The sequence below is a fragment of the Garra rufa genome, chromosome 1 (assembly GCF_049309525.1).
Source record: "Garra rufa chromosome 1, GarRuf1.0, whole genome shotgun sequence".
NCBI lineage: Eukaryota > Metazoa > Chordata > Actinopteri > Cypriniformes > Cyprinidae > Garra > Garra rufa.
The window spans coordinates 38,300,646-38,319,029 of record NC_133361.1 but is presented as its reverse complement, the minus strand read 5'-3'; the positions used below and the strand labels follow the sequence as shown (position 1 = coordinate 38,319,029).

The 18,384-nt window shown below is 40.1% G+C and overlaps 1 protein-coding gene across 2 annotated transcripts; it reads right to left on the bottom strand.

Moving 5' to 3' along the window:
- Positions 1-1,146: 1,146 nt before the first annotated feature.
- elfn2b (extracellular leucine-rich repeat and fibronectin type III domain containing 2b) lies at positions 1,147-13,126 on the bottom strand. Of its 2 annotated transcripts, XM_073839755.1 has the most exons (2): positions 11,473-13,126; positions 1,147-11,397 (listed from the first exon to the last, which is right to left on the bottom strand). In XM_073839755.1, exons 1-2 carry the CDS (start codon positions 12,888-12,890, stop codon positions 10,188-10,190), a joined length of 2,628 nt encoding a protein of 875 aa, XP_073695856.1. In that variant the 5' UTR covers positions 12,891-13,126; the 3' UTR covers positions 1,147-10,187. The 2 variants fall into 2 exon arrangements, with proteins under 2 accessions (XP_073695856.1, XP_073695849.1); XM_073839748.1 differs by having other exon boundaries at positions 1,147-13,126.
- Between the last annotated feature and the right edge of the window lie 5,258 nt (positions 13,127-18,384).

The following is an 18,384-nucleotide window of genomic DNA, read 5'->3' as shown; positions in this document are numbered from 1 at the left end:
CCAAACTGTGACGTAAGTGCAAACCCTCTATTGCACCTCGGCTCTGAATACTTTTACGATGCGAGATTAATGTAAATACAGCCCACTGTGAAGACCCTTGTAATTCGCTTCAACGTTTTGAACTTAAAAGGGTCATCGGGTGCCCATTTTCCACAAGTTCATATGATTCTTTAGGGTCTTAATGAAAAGTCTATGATATACTTTAGTTAAAAAATCTCAACAGTAATGTAAAAAAACAGCCTTTTACCTTGTCAAAATCAGCTCTGCAAAAATTCAACTCATTTTAAGACATGGTCCCTTTAAATACAAACAAGCTCTACTTGCCCCGCCCCTCTTTGGGATTATGAAATATAATGTTTACTTTGGCCGCATTTAGCTGTGTTTAACGGTGAAACTTGCCAACAAGCACATTATTAAGAAATGCCATTCACAAAGATGCATAAAAAAAACCTTTATACTCACTTCTGCTGGGGGTGAAGCTGCATCAGGAACGATTCCCACAAACATAGAGGCATATGTCATTTGGGATTGGTGCTTTCCTTTTAAAAACGAAAGTAACGTTTTCCTCTGCGTCTTCAGTGGCTCAGATGTCGGGAGTAAATGATAACTGCTGTGTTCATTATTACATCCAACAACAAAACATCTCAATCGGAGACATTCTTGTCTGCACCTGAGTCGACACAATGGCGGTCGGAGTCTGACTGTTTCAGCTGGGTGAGGGTGGGTCTAAGGTAAGGCACTCATGTCAATCAACTATCGTGGGAGCGGCCTCTGTCTGTGTTTCGTCACACCGACAAGAAGCTGAGAATGGCCTGTTTTTAAAAAGGGGATATTACTTTTAAAGATTAAAAAATACCACTGGGTGGATTAAAATGATTTAAAATGTTCTTCAAAATGGTTCCTTTAAGAAGTGTTCACTGTAAGGTTCTTTGGAGAAACAAAAATGTTTCTTTTATGGCATCACTCTAAAAACATCCCTTTGAAGTCTTTATTTTTTTAAGAGTGTAGCAGCTTTCAGTAGCAACACTTATAACTCTGGTCGAACAAAAAAGACAAGAGACGAGAGTTGCAGAATACCAATGCATTTTCAAGGATATACGGCAATGTTTCGAGTGAATAAAACAGTTACTGCATCCAAAGCTTTTTTATTACAAATTTATTGCAAATATAGAAATAGATCTTTTGTACAGAATTCGTGGTGAAGATGTAGGATATAATTACCAGCAAAATAAACGTAAGTAAACCATTTCAGAGGCTTTTTCCCCTTCACATCAAAGAAATTGTGTCCTTTTTGAGATCCATTCCTTAGATAGAAAGAGAGGCAAAGAAATATACAGCTGATCTCTGTTTGCGGATGAGGCTCTTTAAAATCGCTGAAATTCATTTACAATTCTGTCAAATCCTGTAGCTGAAGATTCAGCTACTTATGATGTCCAATATCAAACTGTTATGAAGCTCACTCACAGTTGGAGATGTTTTGTGTGTTGCCATGGAAAAGCTTTGGTTCCCACTTCAAAAAAGGCAATCAATTGTTTATTTTTCTCACATCCCTGCCTTCTTTCAGAATCGTACTCTCCGATAATAAAATGCTATATATAGTCTATTATTTGTGTATGTATAGTGCTCTAAAAGGAGAATGCACTGAAGAGCCACTGGCAAGAGTTCAGACACGATTAGATGGTGTTGTGGTTTGGCTCAAGACATGTGGCCTCTCTGCCTTAAATAATCAATGCAGGCCTCTTCATTCAATTGGGCCAAATAGAGAATGACATCCTCTACAGCCTCCAGAGACTCCAGCCTCCCGAACAGACCAGCCCCTCTCTAAGTACCTCTCTTTCACTGCCCGTGGACTATTCCACCCACTGGCTTCTCAGAAACGCTGAAACATTCATTGGCCGATGTTTACTTTATCATTGATCCAATGAGCAGCCGTGCACGGGAGAATGTTTTTCTCCGGCAGAGGCGAGGGGCTACTGCGGGACACCTGCAAGGTTAATGTAGTGGATGTGCCGTATACTCTCATTTATTGATCTGGAGTCTGCTGGGCGGCACTGAGTTCTGCAAAGGATGAATTGACCCAGCTAGGATCTTGCTTTTCTTTTTCATTGCAGAGAAATAACCATAAGTGATAAAGGTCTTATTCTGGCACTAAACAAGACTGACCAATAAATCCATTCTTTTTTTTATGGCAGAATGCAAAGCTTTCCCATGGCATTGTTTCAGGCAGCTTTTTTTCTTGGTTTAAAACTGTAATTAGATTCAGTGACAGCAATGGAAGTAGTTCAGCATCATTGAGGTATAAATAAACCTCAGTATCATCCCTCAAAATGATGGCAAGTTCTGACAATATTTCAATGCCTAATTTTTGCTTTGTTTGCAACATATATCCACTCAATATACACAACAATATAATTCATCTCTTTGAAAAATACAGGAAATCATGCAAACATAACACTTTGTTTCTTTTTCTGCCACTTTCTATGGTCTCAGATTGAATCAGATCTGGGTAACATGGATCACTGCATTAACCCAGTCCAAAGCTATACAACATATTACCCGAAACTTCCCACCCAGAAACATAATAATAACAGGTACAACTAGAACTTCAGTGACAAAAAACAACTTTGATCTTTTTACAAAGTTTGAAATTCACAAATATAGCTATTTGTCTACTATTTACCTCCTGTATTTTTTTTCTTTCTTTTTTTTTTTGGAACAGGAAATCATATTTGTGAAAGGAGGGCTAATAGAGCAAATGAGAAGAAAAGAAACGCAAGCTAATAATTGTCATAAAAGTTCCTGAGCCGTATTTTGGGACAGGTGAAGGCTCAAAGATGCTCAAGAGCACATCGACAGACCCGCCAACCGCATGCCAACATCATGTGAGGAGATCATTATACTGGAGAATTAAAACAAAATGCAATGGCCCTCGTCACCCTTTTGTACATTTTCCCCTTAGGTTCAGCAAAACACATTATTGGAGTGTTGAGATTGTAAAAATAATCAAAGGAACGACAGAGTAGACCCAAACACCGACCCCACAACTCCTACTCTGTGATTTCTACCCGCTTTACAAAGAGCCAAAGTCAGGCTGTAAGTCACTTTCAGTGAGCAAACAAATAACACTCTAAGATGTGCATGTTTCCACAAAAAAAAAGAAAATTATCTCCATTAGTGCACAAGCCCCTCTATGCTCAAGCATTTGGTCTTGCATTTAAAAAGCTCACAAGGGAGTTAACAAGAAGCTGTTTTATATAACATACTGTAATAGAGGTCCCCCTCACATGAACAGACAAATACCATTCTCTTTTTCTCTGTAAGCCCCATTGTTGGACACTTGCAGTTGCAAGAAAATAATGGTATGAAGCCAAACACTACTGTTGTATCATCCAGCAAAAAAACAAAAAACAAACAAAGTATATGGTTTCATTAAATGTTCACTGTTCCTCTCCACAGCATGTTAAACTGCTGTGAATATGGGAGTGATACTCCAGTGATATATTGATATGTTGGCCCGTAGACAGAGAGTAAGACTACAGAGGGAATGAGTGAAAGATTACAAGGACATCAGGCTGATGGAGTCCAAAGTTAATTGAGAAGTGAGCGATGGAGAGGGATGAAACAGTACCCAGGATTAACTGGAGTGATCTCCTAATGTGAATCGCTGGGAAAATCCTAGTTAGCTCCTTTGATAGTCCCATGTGTATTTGAAACATTTCCCACGGTTTTTGAGAGGAGAGAGCAAAGCTGTTAAAGGACAGTTCATCCAAAAATGACAATTGCTATTATTTACATTCACAAATTCTAATAATTTCTTCTGTGGAACAACAAAAAAAAGTTCTATTTTACAAGAATCTTTTTTTTTCATAAGGGGCTTTCGCACCGGAGGAACCTTTTCATAGTTCCTAGAACTATTGGTGAAAGTTCCCACCTTTTGAAGTGTTCGCAACGCACAAACTAGGAACAGTTTTAGTTCAAGGAACACCATTTGGGGGAACCAAATTGGCTACAACTTCAGATTAGTGTCAAAAAAGTCAGTTTAATAGAGTTCTGGTCAGTTACCCGGATATGCGGTCATTGCAGTGAAACTCAAATGTAAACAGCAGCATGGATTCCACGGATAATGTACTACCGAAGACATTGTTCTACTGATTTATGCTGTCTAAACCACAGAAAAAATGTGTGGAAGCTACTAAATCATATTGAGAAGGACTAAAGTTAATTCAGGGCTCAACGCTATGCAGCGATAGTGTTTCCTAGGTTACTGCAGTACACAAAGCAGCTCTGCGCTTATTAACACTGCTTTATAATGCATTATACAGTTGCTAGATGAAAAGAAAACGCCATGTAAACTTTCCTGAAAATAGACAGTTCCCCGCAGAGATACATTTATATAAACTCCTACCCCCAATTCATTATTTAGGAGTTTCTTCCAATATTTTGTGCATCGTAAACAGTAAGATTGATCTGCCTGCTACAGTATTTTCACCTCTTTATGTCCGCCTTTGGCGTTTCTGGCCTCTGTTAATGGCCTTTTACAGACGAAATAATAATAATAACGTAAATTTCCACACAAATTACATTTTGGAAGATGAATAAATAGGGCATATGATCTGCCTCCTTTGTCGTGGACTGATTCTTCCTTCTGTTTCTTATCCCGACATAGTGAATAGCTTTCGTTTCTTCATTTTTTCCCCAAGCCAATGCACAAGTTCTATTTGGTTCAGTGGCATTGTTTATGTTCAGTGCCACCCCAATATGTAACACTGAAAGTTGTCAGGAGATGTAGTCAGATTTTCCTGCTCTCACAAAACCCATGACACAACAAAAACAGCTCAGATCACGGCATCCTCCATTGACCAGTTGTTCACGTTTGTAAACAACTGCGAATACAGACGTCGCTGTCGGCCACTTCAGAGTTCCTGCTGCCGGTGCGAATGCAACCAAGAAAACAGCCAGAGGGGAAAATTGGTTCTCTAGGAACCACCATGCTGGCGGTTGTTCCTAGAAGTAAGTATGTGGTGCGAAAGCCCCTATGGTGACCTCGGCTGAGACAAAACTAAACAAAACCAAAAAAGCAAACTCCTTGAGGGTGACTGTTTTCATTTTGGGGTGAACTATCCCAATGAACTGAACCAGCTTTTGGTTCTAAATCAGTTCTCAAAATCATCTAAGGTAGCCTTTTTATCTTTTATAACATTACAGAATAGACGTTGTTTATTCATTCAAGGCCCCAGTCATTATCAGGTTGATGCAGCTTGCGTACTCTGTTCCTCTCTCTCCTCTCAAAGTACTCCTACACACTTGCTGCATCATCTCCAGCCCTGATTTACTGTCTCCCCCTGATCCGGAGAGTTTAATGTGTTTTTCATCATCATACCGACATTCTCTGACTCACTTTGATGAGCTCGTTCAGCGTTAACCCCTCTCTCCTGCACTTGCTTCTTCACTCAACGCAGTGCTTTTGCCTCTCCAACGCAGTTTAATATAAAGATTTATGCCTTAATTAGGTTATCAAAGCCCCTGGGCTCCATGCTGGAGAAGCACAAAAACGGGCCCTTTATTGTCTCCTCTAGTTCTAAACAATTGCGGTTATCCATCCTGCAGCCTGTCTCTCGTTTTCCACCCTGCCGTCAAACCAGAATTCAGAGAACATTTGAGAGAAAAGAACAAACAAGTGGAAAATATCAGAGGGAAAACGTGGCAGTGTGGTGCTCTCCTGCGCAAAGAGGGAGAAAACGACTTAAAAGCATCATAAAAGAGGCACAATTATCCACCAGAGACCCTCAGAGTTATTTTTCTCTATGCTTCTTTTGAGCATGAACAAAGACGGGTATAAAGCTAGTGAGGAGGACCTTCAAAGACACACGTTGACTGCATGTAGTCGTCTGCATTGGATTTAAGGGGGCAATAATAAGCTTGACAAACAATATTTAGTTCTCAGTATTAATGAGTCAGTTAAATATGGATGTAAAATTAAGTAATTGATTTTTTAAATGTGTTAATTACAAATTGAGAAGACTCTGGACTCCAAAGCAACCTACAGTTTCAAAAGAAGTAATGAATATTAGGAATTTATGATATGGCAGAACTAATTAATTACCTCCAAAAGTTTGTCACTTTCTTGTGATTGCAAGGCCGGTAAAAAGAAAGTAGGCTGGAATGAAAATCTTATTTCAAAGCATTAAACCATATCTCTTTTGCTCCTTTCAAGCCAATCTCCTTCCATAGTGTCTAACACTAAGAGGAGGCTAAAGAGCTTAGAAAAGTAAAAACTGCTGTGGAAGAGTAATCCACTTTACGCTCTGTGTAATATTGCTGAAAGCTGACAATGATTAATGTCAAAGTATTTTCTACTCTTAGTACAACCAACTTCCTCAACACAACTATAGTGAAAGGGCCTTCAGAAAGAACATATTAATATAAAAAGGCTATGAAAATATGACACTATGACCAAACATAAGTCAAATATCCTATGTCATGTGACACAAACTGCAAACAGATCACTATTTCGCTTAACCAGAGCTGGTATCAACAGTCAACGTGACACTCCGGGCCAAAATAAGTTCTTCAGGAACTTCTGAATGTCAAATTGTTAACAAAATCAAGCTGTTGACAGTGAAACTAGCATGGAGCAGGGATATAATGATACTTGAGCACAGGATTGAGAGGAAGAGACAGATACATGCATTATTCAGCTGCGCAAAAAACAGCAGCATTCTAAGAGGTGAAACTCTGCCCCCCAACCAACCACTGCGATCAGTTCAGCGTAAAGAAAGCGGCATTGCCATAAAATGACTACCTTTGCCTGTTAGTTCTGGAGTAGGGTAGTAAACAAATGTCGTTTGGCTGAACTGGGTAATTATCCATGACTTGTCAAGTCAAACGTTAAAGGATGAGTAAAAATAAGGAATGAATGAATCATTTAAACCATGAATAAAGGTTTGATATTAAAAAAATGGAATTTGTTGAACTGGAAATAATTGATTTGTTTGTTTGTCCTGAATGAATGGGAAAAATACTGAGGGAATGTTGAAGGAGATTGACCTTGAGCAAGAGAACACCAAGAGAAAAGAGAACACCACAGTCTTACTCGCCAGCAAAGAATGATAAGAAAAAGCAGTAAGTACACATTTTCTTAAACAAATAATACATAATAGAAAAATCTTACAGATGCCATGCCAATTGTATTATTACTTCGTTCTTTTGAATTTATAGCAAAAATGGCTGACAAGCATTTGTACAGGAGTGCAAAGTCTTTTTTTTTTTTTTTTTTTTTTTTTGCTTTTTTTCTTTGTCAATGAGGGTAGGCACAATAAAAACCAGATCTAAAAACATAAAGCTGGGCATCATATTTTACTGTTATAAAAATGAACAGTCATTTATGATTGAGCGTTCATGATTAGTTCCTTAAGACCAGTCCAAGTGGTTTGAAAATCGAGTTCGTAAAGTAAGGAAAATGTCACAGTAAGCCTCCGGTAGCAGTCCTTTGTGGGTCCATTTTCAGTTGCCCGAGAACAATTTGTCCAGGGTCCATTCTCTCTAAGTTATCTCTCTGTAATGTCTTCTTTAAGTACATAAACAGTGCCCTAATAATCCACATGTTATAGCTGCTGCCGTTCCTCTTTGTGTAAACCATTAAGCATTCTGTAAACAACCTGTCGTCTTATACCTTAGACTGATTTTTTGAAAGCCCCCGAAAAAGAGAACCAAAGAGACATTGTGCCTGAGTGTATGTATGTCCAATGTTGGCAGGTATCTATCACATATTTACAATGAAAAACCTTATTCGAGAGAAATGGTAAGAAAGATGGTATATGAGTATGCATTTACAACGAACCCCTTATTAAATAAAGGGATATACGCAGTATGATTTACAGTAAATCAACCACACAGCATAAAAGTTAAGAATGGCTCTTTATGTGGTAGTAGAACAAAAAATGGACCCTTTATTGAAGGCACAAAGACACCTGATGCTGAAAAAAGGGGGTAAAAAAGAGGTTTGCTGGCTAATGCTGACCCCCATATGAACTGTTTGCGTTCTCATCTCATGAATTTCAAACTGGACATCTCAGACATGTTTCGCCAGTAGTGATGTTAATAAGTTCTCAGAAAAACCATTAAGTCTGAAAAGTCTCCATGCTCTTTCCCATGCAATTATAATGAAGCATGACTGGAGCTTTTAAGCTCCAAAAAGGATACAAAAGCATAAAAGTATCATGAAAGTGGTCTATATGAGTCGTATGCTACATTCTAAGTCTTCTGAGGACACACAACAGCTTTGAGAAACAGCCTTTTGTGTCCTTTCTGAAGTTCGAAAGCTCAGTCCCTGTTCATTGTATATGTATGGAAAAGAGGACGGAAAACAGTCAGTTCAAAATGTCACCTCTTGTGTTCTGCCGAAGCAAGTAAATCATATAGTTTTGGAACAACACTGGCTGAGTACAGAATTTTAACATTTGGGTGAAACTATTTCTTTAAGCCATGCATTTAGAGGGGCGTGGGGATATAATTATACTTTACTGTGTAAATGCCATTCATTTTACTTTATGTGCCCGTTGGATGTCTCACCTGTCATTTCGTACTTAAGAGTATGAGAGTGCATTGTAAACGGATGTATATTTTCCCACAGTGCCACTAATCTAATTTTTTGGTTTATTGGTCCATGAAACTGTAGGCTGAGAGAAGTGTGGTTGCTGAGAGAAGAAGAAAGAGTGATCTCTTTTAATCAAATTGGAGGTCTTGGCTGCTTACCCTTGCACACTAAAGGATATAGCCTTGGTTAATTGCTAATTAGTTAGCTTAATCTAACTGGACATTAATAAAATAATGGCTGACAGAGGTGTTGGAGTATATTTGTCATTTTCACAATAAATCATACTATTAATAATGTATTATGAGATGAAAAGTCCTATGAGATCTATATTTGAGATTAAGTGTGAAGAGCTATTATCAACACTGAAACCCAAGGTCGGTAACGATAACAAGAGCATAAAATATCTATTCATTAAAATAAGTTTTAATATAATTTAATTAATTTATTCTTGCTCCTTGTTATTTTGTCGTAAATTTCATTGTCAGCATCGTAATATTTCCCCAAGTAAATATATGAATAAATAAATAAAGAGCCCGGAGAAACATGTCATGTAAAGTATCAGTTTAAAAGTGCCACAACCGGCTCTAGGTCACTTTGCCTGTTGAATGCCTTAGCTGTCAGCAACAGGCTTCCAAGAGCCAATTAATGGACTAAACAAACTGACCTTAGGGCAGAGGAACAGAATACATAAACCTCTGCTGCCAACAGCCACTTTGTGCTCATGCTGTGATACAGGTGACAAGGTAACCTCTGATAAGGAAATGCTATTAATAATGCATCCGTGATGAGAGAAGCACAGAGCTACGTCTGTTTAATCTCCAACACAGATTTACGCATTTTCCACAGACCCTAGTAAACCTACAGTATTTTCTCTAACACCCCTTGCACTATTTATGTCATCCTGCTCAGCACAGCAAGCAGCTGCCAAACATAGCTGACTATTCCAAAGCTCCCCAGGGAGATTCTTCTGTTTCATTTTTTATCTTTTCCTTCTCTCCATTCCTTTCTTTTTCACATCAGGAGTGCTATTGAAATGTAAATGTGGTTGCCCTGTGCATAGTCTCTGCAATATGGAAGGGGGAAACTGCTTTTGACAGGTTTGTAGAAAATCAGCACATCATTTTATCCTCCTAAAACACACACTCATACACATTCCCGTCTAGCAAATGAATGCGATGGCCTACGATTTGAGTGGGAGTATGAACAGAGATTCTGTCTCAGGCTGAATGAGGACTCGGGTTACAAAGGTCTCACCATTGATATGAACGATGAATACACAGATGAATACTGAGTAAAATACAGTTATTTCAATTATTGACAAATGATAAGCCCATCTGACCTTTTTCACTGAGTACGACAATTGTCAGTGCTCCAACTTATATCTTACGTATGTAGTGTATCCTCAGGCTCTTTTATTCTCTTTCTGGCTCACTGTACAAAAGCACATAAAAACAACTTGTCCTCAAACCCTGACAAACTTGGCTCTATTTTGCACACTGCAGCCATAACCCGATTTCCTCACTCCAGTCACTTTTCCGGTTTATCAGGCAGTGAAGGAGACCTGCGCTGTGTTTCCACGCAGTCGCACAGATTACAGCTTTTGCTGTGCCGACACACCCTTCCAGTAGTCAAGGATGTCATGCAAGTCCTCCCCCTTGGCAAACTGGACCTTTTTGCGCAAGGCGTTTCCGGCCGTTACGTAACAGGACTCCTCGCGTGGACCCTTTCTATGTGGGCGGAAGCGCTCCCAGATGCGCAAGGTGCTCTCAGAGGAGTACTCTGGACTCGAGGAGTAGCCAGAGTAATTGTGGTGACGGGGAGAGAGCTGAGAGTAGGAAGCAGCGTCTCTCTTGGTGCGTGACAGAGGCTTGAGAAAAGAGACCCTTTGGGCTGGGGAGTCATGGGAGCCCTCATAGTAAAGGGCAGGGACTGAGTGACGATGCTCTGCACAGTGGTAGTCTGGGTGCACCTCCAGGTGCTGCTGAAGGACCATACCATCTACAGTACCACCATCAATGCTACAGCCACCACCTCCACCACTACCTACTAAAGGGAGCCTCTCGAGGGGCTCACCACAGCCCAGTGGGCTGCCCTTGTCTGGATACTGGCAGGGATCTGGACTGTGGGGTTCTGGAACATCTAGGCTGTACACACGACCTTTTCCACTGGAAGGGCGGCAGTGCCTCTTGGAAGAAGACATGATGACAGCTGCATCGGCACTCATCTGTCTTTGAATAGGCCTCACTGCAGAAGCAGGGGGAGGCGGACGGTACGGCGGTGACACAAAGCTGCCTCCTGTGATCCCAGGTCTCTCGGACAGAGGAGCTGTGAAGGGAAGAGGGGGTGGAGGAGGAATTTTGGGGGAAGGCAGGACTTGGCAAGTATCACTGACACTAGTAGAAATGGGAATCAGTCCTCTGGTCAGGGAGGAGGTAGAGGTTGGTGGGGGTGAGGTGGGACCACTTGCTGTGGTGGAAACGGTAGAGGTTCCAACAGAGTCCAGCTTGAGGGCATCAATGCAGTTGTTAATTATCTGGTTGACCTTGTCAACCTCCATCGCAATTGTTGAAATCTCGGACGCTGATCCACGACCATCATCATCAGAATCATCGCCCAGGTCACTTCCATCATCCCCCCTGAGGTCTTCCTCCCGAAGGCCATGTACCACAGCTCCATCCCTCCCTCTATCGTCTCCTCCTACAGAGGTCCTAATATCCATATAATTGCCCTTAGAGGCCATGGCCTCTGAGAAGGCAGTTGCCATCTTCTCTACTTGAGGGATGGAGGATAGACGTGAAGAACTAGTGTTGGCAGAACCATGGCCAAGCATGGCAGAGCTGGATGAGGAGGACATGGGTAGCTTGCCATGGTGATGCTGATGGTGGCTTTGCTCATGAAGTTTCTGGACAGCCGTGGGGTCATTTGCAACTGCTGCTGCCACCTCCGGTCCGTATCGCATTTCCAGAATGGTCTTCTTCACGCAAATGGATTTTTCTTTCTCTTCTTGTCGGCGACGTCTTCGCAAGCAGTAGTAGACAAACCCGAGAACAATGAGCATTCCAAAGAGGCAGCCAACAATGGTCATGATGTAGTGGGTGGTTGTGGAGGGTGGTGGCATCAAGTCATCTGGATTTGGAGCTCTGGTAGAAAAGGACAAACAAGTGTGGTTGTAGCGCTGTGAGTTGCGTATAGATGCCACGCAGAAGGTGTAGTTGGTGTTCGGTTTGAGCTTGTTAAGAGTGATCATTTCCTTTTTATTCTTTAAATTCATCACATCCGACACAAAGCTCTGATTGTACTGCACCAGGATGTACATCTTGCTGTATGGCTTTGGAATTTGTATCAGAAGGGATGCAGAAGAAAGAGACACATGTTGGAGTTTGATGCTGGGACTAAATGCATTGTCAGATGAGGAGGAAGTTGTGGGCTGATGGTACGGTCCAATGTGGTCAAACATGTCAGGATCCAAGCCTGAAGAATCAGGATCGGGTGGTAGAGATGTCATCCCTGGAATCAGCACCCCATCCCGGCACACAGAGGAAAGTATATAGCGAGCACTCCGTCCATGCCCAGCCACAGGACTCAGCAATGGATAGCCAAACAACTCCCTTGGGGTCTCGCACTGAAGTCGATCATAGGTGTGTGTGACATTGTTGAAGTCCTCTAACCAGGTGAGGAAGCTGTAGAGCTCACAGCCGCAGTGGAAAGGGTTTCCCGCAAGCTCACATCCCATGAGCCTGACCAAAACGGTGAAAGTAGATGGGTCTAGCCGGGCAAGCTTGTTCGATGACAAATCTAGGTTGCTAAGGCTGGGGCACTCCCAGAACGCATTAGTGGCGATGACTTCTATGAGATTGTGCTGCAAGAAAAGACACTGCATACGTCCCAGACCTCGCAACATGCCTTCAGTCAGGTTGGTTAACTTGTTATATCCAAGTTGCAGCACCTGTAGATTTGCTTGGCTTGCAAAAGCGCCGTCTTCTATGTACGAGATCTCATTCTTGGTGAGGTTGAGGTCGGTCAGATTGGTGAAGCGACTCAGTGAGGTGAAAAAAATAGCTTTGATCTTGTTCTCATTAAGTCGCAAGTCATGTACTGTGTTGTTGATGTGCTGTGGGATTGTCTCATATGGTGGCTGGTTCTGGCTGCAGATGGCCAACCACACATAACCTTTATCCCCCTCGATGAGCCAGCAGTCACCTCTGACCAATGCTGGCGGGCATAAGAGCATGAAAAAGGGAAGTAAGAGGAGGGTGGTACAGGAAGGAGTAAGGGCAGTCAATACACTCTTCATGATGGGAGTGGAGAGGAAGGGGGTGTTTTAAAACAAAGGGAAACAAGGTTGGATTCTAATGCAAGTTCACTATAGAGAGTACAAAAAATCTTTCACATATGCAAAAAATGGATTTCCTTTTGGGCTGTCAAAGCTGTTGGCTTGTCATGGTTTCTTGCAGAATCCCCATTTTTGCTCATATCCAGTATAGCCGAGTTAGTGGCTGATACATTTTTCACACCGATCTTGACTTGAGAGACAACTGCTGGAGTCCTCTCTGTTGAATCTGTCAAATAAAACAAAGAAAGTACATGAGCTTAATTTAACAAGAAAATATAACAAAAGATAATTTCAATATGATCTCACGGCAATTTGTACATTTTACAAGGCGGCTAATTCATACAAATTATTGCAATTTTTGCTAAATAGTACATATTTTACAAGTTTCCCAATTAGCCACCTTGTAGAATACGAACAAATTGGTTGTGAGATAGCATTGTCTCAAATACAAACACAAATATTTTTATTCAATATACAGTTGTGCTCAAAAGTCTACACACCCCTTGCAGAATATGCAAATATGTTAATAATTTTATCCAAATAAAAGGGATCATAAAAACTGCATGGTATTTTATACTTAGAACTGTCCTGAATTTGCTATATCACACAACAGATGTTTATATATACTGCAAAAGACAAAATAATAATCGAACTTATAAAAATTATCCTGTTCAAAAGTTTACATACCCTTGAATCTTATTACTGTATGTCATTTCCTGAATGATCCATGACTGTTTTCATGCTTTGTGATGGTTGTTTATGAGTCCTTTGTTTGTCCTGAGCAGTTCAACTGTCTGTTGTTCTTCAGAAAAATCCTCTAGTTCATGCACATTCTTCGATTTTTCAGCATCTTCTGCATATCTGAAACCCTTTTCAAAAGTGACTGTATGATTGTGAGATCCATCTTTTCACACTGAGCACAACTGAAGAACACCCCCAGCTCTTAATGCATTGTGTTGCCTTCTTAAGCATCAGTAAATGTTTTCACCTTTTGTACTAGTTATGTACGGGTCCCTAAATTGTCCTCAGTGTGAAAAGATGGATCTCAAAATCATACATTTACTTTTGGAAAGGGTTCAAATATACAGAAGATGCTGGAAAACCAAAGAATGTGCAGGAGCTAGAGGATTTTTCTGAAGGCAGTTTAACTGTTCAGGACAAACAAGGGACTCATGAACAACTATCACAAAACATAAAACAGTCATGGATCATTCAGGAACAGTATTAAGGTTCAAGAGTATGTATACTTTTGAATGGAGTCATTTTTATAAATTCAGTTATTAATTTGTCTTGTGGAGTATAAATAAACATCTGTTATGTAAAATAGCTTATTCAGGACAGTACTATATAAAAAAAATAACATACAATTTTCATGATCCCTATTATTTTGTTAAAATATTAACATTTTGCATATTCTGCAAGGTAAACTTCTGTAAACTTATGAGCACAGTAAATTGTGAATTCCAAAGAAATATATATAATATATATATAAATTATTCAACATATAGTAACATTTTTTGAATCTACAAGCTGTATTAAAAAATATAGCTCAAATTTAAAACACCTCAGTTGGTTATTTATCACTAAAAACAGAATATGCAGCCACTACAAACATATGAGTCATAAAGCATGACACAATAACACCCCTAATGGATTCTGCACAATAATGAAAGCCACTTCAATAACTCTTAAATATCTCAAGTCTTATCTATGCATGCCTTAAATTCGAACATTTAATAGGTCCATATTTCATTACAGCTAATGATGAGATGGCACAAGCGCTTGTACAAGCTGGCACAAGTGCATGAATTTGTATATGTGCTTGGCGGTTGATGTAAACTCCTGTATATAATCAGAAAAGCTCCCTATATAAAAGCAGGGAACCCCACTTCCATTTGGACCATTTCCCAACAAATCATTCATTAGCTGTAAGAACAAATAGTGCCCTACCCTTGGATTTCATTGTCTTAATCATTAGAACAGTAGTAAATGAGCCATGCGCTGGCTTTCAAGAATAGAGCTCATTTATCTCACCCTGCCACCTATCAGTCAGGTCTCCATATCGACAGCGCAAGGGGATCGTGATATGACAAACACCATTAATCAACCAGCCATGCAAGGTTTCCCATTTCTAAACAGCATTCCAGGCCTGCTGTATGGCAGACAGGAAATATGCATAGAAACGGGAGATTAAAATGCTTTTGCGCCATCCTCCTCTGAATGCAATGGAAAATGGAACACATTTGCACAGACTCTGATCTACTGCTCAATCCTGATGAGTTTTACAGTAGCTTTTGTTCTTATGTTTTAGCCTCGAGTACCATCGGCAAACACTCACAGTTACAAGAATATGTAATTTAATTCTAGGATTATAAATCATCTGGAAGCAATGTATGGTTTCTATGACACAATGATCTACAGTGGCCTCAAATATGAAATCTAGGTTGTAAAAAAGTTGCAGTCCTAGTAACCAAGCTATCGCCACTATGAAGGCCAAGGTTGTTCCAGCTTCTAAATCACCCTACATCGCTGTTTTACCTTTCTTTGTAAATAGTGTTTGACCTTCTTTGCTTCTTTGGGTCGGTACTTCTGCAGTGAAGTAGGATGATTTTGAGAAAATGAGATGGGAGTTTTCTAACATATCCTAACTGTATTAACCCAGATAACATAGAGTACCCATACGCATGGCAGAGCTAGACAAGATGAGCATTTGATGTTAAAAACTATATACAGTGCCTTGCAAAAGTATTCATACCCCTGGTTTTTGCTCTCATATATATTTTCAGCTGTTAGACTTTTTCTGAGAGGTGTGTGCCTTTCTAAATCATACTCATTCAAATGAATTTGCCACAGTTTAACTCCACTCGAAGTGTAGTAACATCTAGAAGCAATATAAATGCTCCTGAGCTAATTTCGAGTGTCCCAGAAAAGGGTGTGAATACTTATGCAACAGGATCTTTTCAGTTTTTTATTTTTAATAAATTCGCACAAATGTTAAAAGCCTATTTCTTGCTTTGACATTATGGAGTAGGGAGTGTAGATTGATGTGGGGGAAAAAGTAATTTAAAGTAGTTTAACATAAGGCAGCAACATAAAAAAATGTGAAAAAAATGAAGGGGTATGAATAATTTCACAAGGCACTGTAAATGTTTATTTTATTTTTTTTAGAAAATGACTAGATTTCGCTAGATAAGACCCTTATTCCTTATCTGGGATCATTTTGAGCGTTTTGAAGCTGCATACTCCTTTAAACCCTTCTTTGACACAGATAAAATTCTCACTTTTTCTACTGCTTCTCCTCATTGTATCTCTTTGTCTTTCGCACCCGCTGTGGTTCATCATGTCTCACTGTCGCTCAATTAATCGTACAAAAGCTTATTTTGCTAATTCAGAATGAAAATGTTTGCTCAATCTGCCCTGAGAGTAATTAGAGATCATCTGCTATTGTTTTTAGATCGCTACCGAATCCCACACTGCGAAATGAAACCAGAACAATGACAGTTTCAGTGAAACCTGCAATCACAAAACTATTAAAAGGCTAGGAGGCAACATTTGCAGTCGGATCATGCCCACATCTCGATGCCCTTATCGCACTTGTTCCTCTCGTTCTCGCTCTCACTTTCTTCCTCAGCCCACCAGAGATGTGATCTGGTTTGGTGCTCCACATAGTGAGGCCCAAAGGAAGCTTTAATTAGGGCTGGGACTAAGGCGAGGAGGTGCATCCCAATGAGAGAGCAGTCTGTATGTGTGAGAGCGAGACCAGCTAAAATAAATGAAGAATTATAACAATCTCAGCGGGATAGAAATCGCTTGTTTATTTTGCGACTCAATACCTTTACACCATGAGGTATTGATTGACTGCGCACAAAGTGTTTGCTCTCCCGCTTTCATTAATTTCGTACAGTCGTCAGAGCAACAGACAGATTGGCACCTGGTCTAAACTTGGAAAGTGCTCTCGTTAGGAGTGCCAATTACTAATTGGTGTCTCTCCAAGACTATTACCTAATTAGTTATGATGATATTCCTCTACATCTAAATGACATCTGTGTACACAGAGAGGCTCTAAATTTAAGTACAGCAGGTAAGCAAATTTTACATTGGCAGTGTTTAAGTATATTAAGTTTCTCTTTTCTCACCTTAATCCTTCCGTCTGCCAGCCTATTCTTTTAGTAAATCCTAACAGGGCCTGAGTGGGAGGTTTGCTACATGCAAGTGAAAGAAGGCTCATTTCAGACTGGTGTGTGGGACCATATGTGCCACCATTTCATGTGATATTGCGAGATATACCAACACACAAGAGCCTTTGATAATATATGTACTGCGTAGGTGCTAAACAACACACACCTTGCCGTGGTTTTGCTTTGAGTGGTGGAGAAAGCTAAATTTGTTTAAAATTTTAAAAAAAGTCCCCAGAGAACATCTATATAAACATGCATTACAAACTTGTATGCAGACAATCTGGCAGTCGCGCTACACATTTCAGATGTGCTTTAACTTTTCCCGAGTCTCAAGTGCAGATCTTATTTTTGTTTTAAAGAGCATGTATATGAAAAATATAGGGTGAGAAATGTGAAGAGGAGGAGAGAAGCAAAGAAAACAAGAGCGTATTTATAGATTTGGCAATGGTTTATGTTTCATGAGGTCTGTGGCATTGGTGGGAGAGTGTCTCTATATGACTTCTAAGGGTTGGAGAAGGGTTACGACACTGTAGCTCTGTTGGAGCCTCGTCCGCATTGCTGCTGACTAGAACAGCACTGAGACCAGCTGCTATACGGACAGCCCATCACCATGGTCTCATTGTCTCCACTGACAGGTAGCTGGGACAGTGTTGACACTGATGCAAGGGAGCAGGCCGGCCATGCTTTCCCATACCACAGTTTCGGAGGAACCGTCAGGCAGTGTGAGGTGATGTGAGCCGGTTTGAGGCAATGTGAGGTGGTGAGAAGTGATACGAGTAGATTTGAAGCAGTGTGAGGCGGTCTGAAGCAATGTTAGGTGATACAGAGCAGTTTTAAAGCAATGTCAGGTGGAGTAACCTTGATACAGTTTGAAGCAATGTGAGCCACGTGTATATTTATATACGCTTTACAAGTTTAATTTGGATAAGACTTAAATAATTATTTGCCCTGTAACAAAATGTCATGGAAATCTTCAGACAGAACGAAATGTTACCTGGCTGGTTCTTGTGGAAGAAAAAAACTAACCTAGATAATGCAATTGTAGTTCAGTTTCAGAGAGAATTTATGTATGTGACCCTGGACCACAAAACAGTCTAAAGTAGTATGGATATATTTGTAGCCATGGCCAAAAATACATTGTGTGGGTCAAAATTATTGATTTTTCTTTTATACCAAAAATCATTTGGATATTAAGTAAACATCAAGTTGTTTGATGTTTTGTAAATTTTCAAGCATAAATAAACTTAATTTTTGATTAGTAATATGCATAGCTAAGA